The 7,281-nt window shown below is 44.0% G+C and overlaps 1 protein-coding gene across 1 annotated transcript in view; it reads left to right on the top strand.

Moving 5' to 3' along the window:
- The first annotated feature begins 495 nt into the window (after positions 1-495).
- ALMS1 (ALMS1 centrosome and basal body associated protein) overlaps positions 496-7,281 on the top strand; it is a 96,968-nt gene continuing 90,182 nt past the window's right edge. The window contains exon 1 of the mRNA XM_040993215.1: positions 496-801. Coding sequence (XP_040849149.1) covers positions 496-801 — 306 coding nt within the window. The remainder of the gene's footprint in view (positions 802-7,281) is intronic.

Here is a 7,281-nt window from a genome sequence, read left to right as displayed (position 1 = left end):
TCCAGTTCTGAACTTTTCCAATACCTCCTGACATTTTTTTCACGGATACGTTCAAGGCAAATTCACCATACAAGTCAGTCATATCATAGTCAGTAAAACTTTTAAAAATTACAGTTTCCAAGTTCGGTGATGGCGATTTGGTCCTAGACTCCGAACTCGGCTCTTGGAGGGGCTTAAATTGTCCCAGCGTGGGGGCACTCCGCGCCGGGAGAGCCGGGTTTATTGTGAGCTTACAGAGTGGTAAGGTCTCAGCAGGTGACGAGGGCGGGCGGCGCGGTCAGCCGGCAGGTGCCACACCCCTTCCCGCCCGCCTTCCCGCCGGCGCCCGCTGGGCGTCCCTAGCAACGCGCGCGCTCCCTCCCAGCCCCGCCCCGCCCCAGGCGGCGGCGGCCTTTGCGCCTGCGCGAGGCTTCAACCGCCAGTCACCTCTCTTCCCCCCTCCCTTCCCCCTCCCCTCTCCTCCTCCTCCTCTGCCGCCTGGAACCAGACGCTAACATGGAGCCCGAGGATCTACCGTGGCCGGGCGAGCTGGAGGAGGAGGAGGAGGAGGAGGTGGTAGAGACGGCGGCGGCGACCGAGCCTGAGGAGGCAGTCAACTTGGATGAGATCGTGGTGTTGGAGGAAGAGCCCAGGCCAGAGTTGGACTCGGACTTGAACGACGACTACCCGCCCCGGGAGAGCACTGACGAAGACGAGGAGGACGATGAGGCCAAGGCCTGGCTGCAGGCGCAGCCGGGCGGCTCGCTGCCCCCGCCGCCGCCGAGGCACCGCTACTCGGAGGGAGAGCGGGCTTCCCTGGAGGTGAGCCTGCGGGGCCGCCCTCGGGCCGGGGCTGAGGGGTTGGCCGCGAGCGCCTCGCCGGCTCGCCGCGGGTCGGGGGGCTGGACGGCCCTTGTGCTGCCCGGGTGCTGGCCGCCTGCCTTCCCCTTGACGTCTGCAGTTGTCCGGGTGTTGCCTTGGGGCGCAGGTAGGGCTTGTGGTGCCCCGCGGGGCAGGGGAAAGTGCGGCGTGAGACCTGCCTGCGTGCCTCCCTGGGGAGACCGTTTCCTCGCCGGCTTTCCCTAAGAAGAGAGCGCGCGGGTTAGGAACGTGCCGGTTGTATCCAGCACGCCGCTCCTTAAGCTGTGGAAACCCCAGCTCCTAGGAGGGACTTAGGACTTGAGCATACAAGGCTTGCGGTGTATTGCTTCCGTCTGACATGGGAGGAAAATGCCGAATTGTTTTGATCGGCCTGCCAAGATCTCTTTGACAAAACAACCACGTGTTTAGCTGCTCTTCAAGCCACACCACTGGAGCAGTTCAGCACAGTAGCCACTCGCTGTGCGTGGCCCTATGACATCACCATTAGTTGCAAATACATAAAATTAGAAATGCATTGCCTCCATTGTTACAATCCCTTTAAGTGCTCACTAGCCGTCCGCGCTGGTGACTGTCACATTGGGCCACGGTGACCATTTTGCCTGCCATATTTCAGTGTATACTTGATTTCGTTGAGCACAAATGGTTTTGTTCAGTAGTCACCGTGTGCTGTATATTGTACGGTCGGCTAAGGAAATCTTGGTGACCCTTTTTGGTCCCTGCCTTTCTAGTTTGGAATCTAGAGAGGAAGGCCAACACAGAGTAGTAAAACTTGTTAAGATACCCTGAAGGCGTAGGGAATGGTCACCTGGCCTTAATGATAAAGCCGGGGGGGAAGCTTCCTCAGGGAGGTTCCCATAGAGTTTACCACTGAAGACATGTTGGTTAAGGTTGATCGGGCACCTCGTAGTTGCAGAAAAAGTGCTTGGGAAGGTACTAGTGTTTGGAGACAGTGGTGTTGAATGCTAACCTGAGGTTTTGGGGCCCTGTCCCAGGGCTTTGGGATTTCAATGGCGATGTTTTAAGAGAGTGTGAAGAGATTTGTGTTTGGAGTGGAGTGTCTGGCAGTAGGTCAGGAGGCCATAGCAGTGTTTAGGAATAGGGAAGTGTTGATGGGTGTGGGCAAGGAAGGTGGACTTAAAGAATTGAAGAGGCAAAATCATTACATTTAATAATGGGTTGGATGTGGCTGGGCTAACATTAGGAATGGCCAGGTTTATGTAGGATGGGGTGCTAAGGTTATATCAGTTTCATTTTGAGGGTTAGAGGAGAGGTCTGGGTTAGGAATTTTCCATCTTATATCTTATTGGGGTTTTTTTAAAATATTTTTCTTGGAAAGGCGGATGTATGAGAGGAGGAGAGACAGAGAGGAAGATCTTCCGTCTGATGATTCACTCCCCAATCAGCCCCAACGGCTAGAGCTGAATCAATCCAAAGCCAGGAGCCAGGAGCTTCTTTCTGGGTCTCCCACACGGGTGCAAGGTCCCAAGGTTTTGGGCCATCCTCGACTGCTTTCCCAGGCCACAGGCAGTGAGCTGGATGGGAAGCAGGTTCTAATCCTGGCAGCCATATGGGATCTTGGTGCATTCAAGGCGAGGACTTTAACCACTACGCTGTTGTGCTGGGCCCTATCTTATTGGTTTTAAAGGAGTTTATTTATTTGGAAGGCAGAATGATACAAGAGAGATTACAGACACAGAAAGGAATGTGGTTTTATCTGATGGTCCACTCTCCAAGGGCTCCAACAGCTGCCCGCCAGGGTACACCTTACTCAAACTCTGATGTGTAGTATCCCCAGGGATGCCTGCCCCTGAGCTAAAGATTTTAAGTCTAAGTTATCTACATACAGATATAGACCACAGTTACAGTCATGATTGTTCTATGACTTGAATAATAATATTTTAAGTTATACCTTCCTGCCAGGAGGAGGTTTGTAAACTAGCTCCCTTTACCTCTTATCGTAGGTAATGATATAATTGTTACCCTGATTAACACTGACCGATCTATGTAAAATAGAAAAATTTTGCTTCTTAGATCCCAGAGTGATTTTTGCCTCCGGAGTTTTTTGTTTTTGTTTTTTTTTTTTCTTTAGCAAAATTAGATTTTTGTTTGTTTATTTGCTGGGAACTCAATGCTTGCAATGATCAAGGTCAAAACCAGGAGCTAGAAACTCAATCCATGTCTCCCATGAGGGTGGCTGGAACCTAGCTACTTGAGCCATCCTTGCTTGCTTCAGCAGGAGCTGGAGTCAGCACTGGCCCTGGGCTTGAAACTCAGGACTCGGGACTCGCGTGTGGGAGGCAGGCTTCCTAAGGGCTGATTTAATTGTTAGGCCAAATGCCTGTCCTGAGACAGGCGTTTCTTATTTTACCTCACAGAATAGATGGAGTCATTAGCAGAGTTCTGTATTAAAAGTATCTAGTAATTATTAAGATAGTTTTCCTTTAGGTCACTGGCGTATTAGTACTTACAAGCATGTTTGGAAAGTGTTTAAAGGAGAAAATATTAATAAGTTTCTTGCTAGAAACTTATGAACTGTGATGTTTGTTGATTTGTCATGTAGCATTTAGTGCAGTCCAAAGTATCAAAAGGGTGAGATCAACTAGTAGGAAACAATTTGAATCTATTCTCAAATGATACTATTACATTATTTGAATTACTCTTACTTATTTTTCACTAGATAGTAAAGGCATCCTATTGGTAATATATACAGCAGTGACTAAGTTTGTAGTCAGGGACCAGAAACTCAATGTGGGTTTCCCCTTGTGGGTGGCAGGGACACTGATTTGAGCCAGCACCTGCTGTCTGCGCTTGCAGGAAGCTAGAATTGGGAGCTGGAATAAGCGGACACAGATGTCCAGGATGAATGCCTGTTGTAGCTTTCGTGTGTTTAACTTAATAACATCAGTTTTCATCCTTTACTACTTCTTTGGGTTTACTTAGATTTTTTTTAACTTGTGCCTAGTGTGCTTTATTGATTTATTTTAACCATTTTAAGAGCTTTGTCGAAGCTTGTTTGAGCAAATCACTCTTGATTTAAAGTGCATAAGTCCATGATTTCAGTGTATTTGTTGGTATGTGCTGTTGTATACTATTAGCAATTTGGGCCACAAAACCAACCACGGGCCTGGCATGGTAACTCAACAGCTAAAGCCTCGCCTTGAATGCGCCAGGATCCCATATGGGTCCTGGTTCTAATCCTGGTGGCCCTGCTTCCCATCCAGCTCCCTGCTTGTAGCCTGGGAAAGCAGTAGAGGATGGGCCAAGACTTTGGGATCCTGCACCCATGTGGAAGACCTGGAAGAGGATCCAGGCTCCTAACTTTGGATTGGCACGACTCCAGCTATTGCAGCCGCTTGGGGAGTGAATCATTGGATGGAACATCTTCCTCTCTGTCTCTCCTCTCTGTATATCTGGCTTTGCAATAGAAATAAAAATAAATCTTAAGCACACACACACTGGAAAACGCACAAGAGATTTACTGTTGATAGCTAAGTCCTTATTGGAAGAGAGCAGTAGCCTGCTGATGGAGGATGAAGGTAATATGAAAGTGATTAAGAAAGAGAGTCTTAGTTTAGGGAAAGGGTTTTATTAATCGAGGGAGAGTGAGTCTGACAGACTGTTACCTGGTGGAAGACAGCCCGGACCACTTCCGCATGACAGGATGACCATATGGGGGAAATGGCTGCCCGAGATATATAGCACCAGGTTTTTAGGCATCTTAGGCGCAGAGAATGGAAGAAGGAATAAGCTCCTCAATTTGCATATTTGTTTGTCATCATGATGGACATCGATCTTGTGCTCAGAAACAAGGTCAGGGTGACTTTTAAATATTCCTGGATGGGAATGTTGGCTTGACCTTGGCAGGATGCTAAAGTCACTTTTGCTCATCCCAACATATGCTGCTTTCCTAGGTGCATTAGCAGGGAGCTGGTTTGAAAGTCAAGCACCTTGGATCCAGTGTGGTGGCCTAGCAGCTAAAGTCCTTGCCTTGAATGCGCTGGGATCCCATATGGGTGCCAGTTCTAATCCCGACAGCTCCACTTCCCATCCAGCTCCCTGTTTGTGGCCTGGGAAAGCAATCCAGGATGGCCTAAAGCCTTGGGACTCTACCTGTGTGGGAGACCTGGAAGAAGTTCCTGGCTCCTGGCTTTGGATCGGCATAGCATCGGCCGTTGTGGTCACTTGGGGAGTGAATCATCAGACGGAGGATCTTCCTCTCTGTGTCTCCTCCTCTCTGTATATCTGACTTTCCAATAAAAATAAAAATAAAAATAAATCTTAAAAAAAAAAAGAAAGTCAAGCACCTGGGGCTTGAACCAGCATAATGAGTTATACCATTGTTGGCATAAACAGTCTGTCATTGTAGGCAATGGCATAACTCATTAGGCTGCAACATTGGCTCCTCATTTAATTTTTAACTATTATCTTTACTTTTAAAAGAAATCATGCATACTAGCTAATATTGTCTTTTTTCACCTAAGCAAGTATTAATCTACTTTGTTTCTCAATATTTTGCCTATTTTGTGCATTTCATATAGATGGAATGGTGTGAGCGCGTGTGTGCGTGTGTTTGCGTGTGTGTGTGTGTAACTGGTTTATTTCACTTAGGTTTTCTTTTTTTAAGAAGATTTATTTTTATTGGAAGGGCAGATTTACAGAGAGAAGGGAAGACAGAGAGAAAGAACTTCCATCTGCTGATTTACTCCCCAAAGAACTAATTAAGGATTTCAGAGAATGAAAAACTAAAGGATAGGAAATATTGTAAAGGGAAAAACAGAAATAAGTAAATTAGTACATATAATAAAATATTACAGAAAATTATAAAGAGAAAAACAAATAAGTAGATTAATAGATATAATTGTTCATTTAGGAAATATTGAAAAATAGATGCATTCCTGATAAATACAGCCGAGGGGTGGGGGAATAGCATACAAAACTATTAAGGTTTATACAAGTGTTCTAGGGTTATTAAGGATGAAATTGAAAATTTATAATGTCAATCAGATATTATAAGATTATTTAGACCTGTTATATTTATTAGTAAAATAGTACATTTTTAAGGAAAATGGAATTTCCTTGTATAAACATTGACAAGGTTAATAGAACATGGTTAGAAAAGAAAGCATTTGAAAATGCCAATTTTATTCATTACTTTATATGTGTTGAAGTACTGGAAAAAATGCTTAAAAATTTGATTTAACGGTATAATCTTCTATTGTCAAGAAAAATAATAAGATATTTCAGTACAAGTTAACTTATTTCTATACTTTGTTGGGTTTACTTAGGGAAAAGAAGGTGCTGTAATGTAGCTTGACCAAATTTTCTGCTTATTCCTAGTTCTGTGATTTAAAATGAAAGCAAAAGAATGCCTTCACAGCATAATAGGAAGAATAAATCTAATTAATGACTAATATAAAACTTAAAAAATAATTACCTTTAAAACTGATTACTATTTTAAGTAACTTTAATTCAACATTGCTGTTTACTGTTATCTGTGGATGAGTGCCAGTTCATGAATTGCTTTTTATCATTTTGTCAAGAGAAAAGTAGTGTCAAGAGAGAAGTGTTTTTAAAAATTATGACTGTCTGACAGTAATTTTATATATATATATTTATTTATTTTTGTGTTTTAGGCTGTATGACCTTTATATTTTATTTACTAGATTTTTAGGCAGATTTAGAGAAGGAAAGACAGAGAGAGATCTTCCCTCTGCTGGTTCACTGTCTAAATGGTCCCAATGGCTGGAGCTGAGCTGATCCAAAGCCAGAATACAGGGGCCCAAGCGCTTGAGCCATTCTCTGAAGTATTAATCTGAAAGGAATCGGAAACAGTAAAATCCAGTTTAGAAGCATTACTTTGAATCATGCCAGTAATGTAAGAGTAAATATTTCGAGGAGACAAGAACAACTTATGGTTCATGATAATGCTATATTCTGAGAAGAGCCAGGAGTCTTCTAGAAACTAGTACTGCTAATAAAATTTAATGGACTGGCTATAGGTATAGGTTAGATATCTCTTACCTGAAGTGCTTAAGGCAGGAAGTGTACCATGTGTTAGATTTTTAACTTTGCATATACTTCACTACTTGAGCATTCCTAACCTGGAAATTTGAAGTCCAGAATGTTCTGAACATTGAAAATGTGAAATGGTTTGGAGCTTCTGCTCAAAAGTTTTGGATCTCAGGTCACTGTGGGGATGCTCAACCTGCACTGCAGTTTGGGATTTTGAAAAGTTTTGTTCTTCAGTTTTATAATCAGACTGTAAAATTTCACCAGGTAAAACCAAACCTGTTACCTTAAAGATGGGAATTAACTTAAAATACAAGAGAAATACCAGCGATTGCTCCAACACTTTATGAGATCGTTAATAATGTGAAGACATCTAAATGTATGTAGTATTCTGAGAAGCAAAAAAAAAAA

Source organism: Ochotona curzoniae, unplaced genomic scaffold (assembly GCF_017591425.1).
Source record: "Ochotona curzoniae isolate NIBS_2020 unplaced genomic scaffold, NIBS_Ocur_1.0 contig_883, whole genome shotgun sequence".
Taxonomy (NCBI): domain Eukaryota; kingdom Metazoa; phylum Chordata; class Mammalia; order Lagomorpha; family Ochotonidae; genus Ochotona; species Ochotona curzoniae.
The sequence above is the reverse complement of the archived record's forward strand: the minus strand, read 5'-3'. Positions and strand labels throughout refer to the sequence as shown.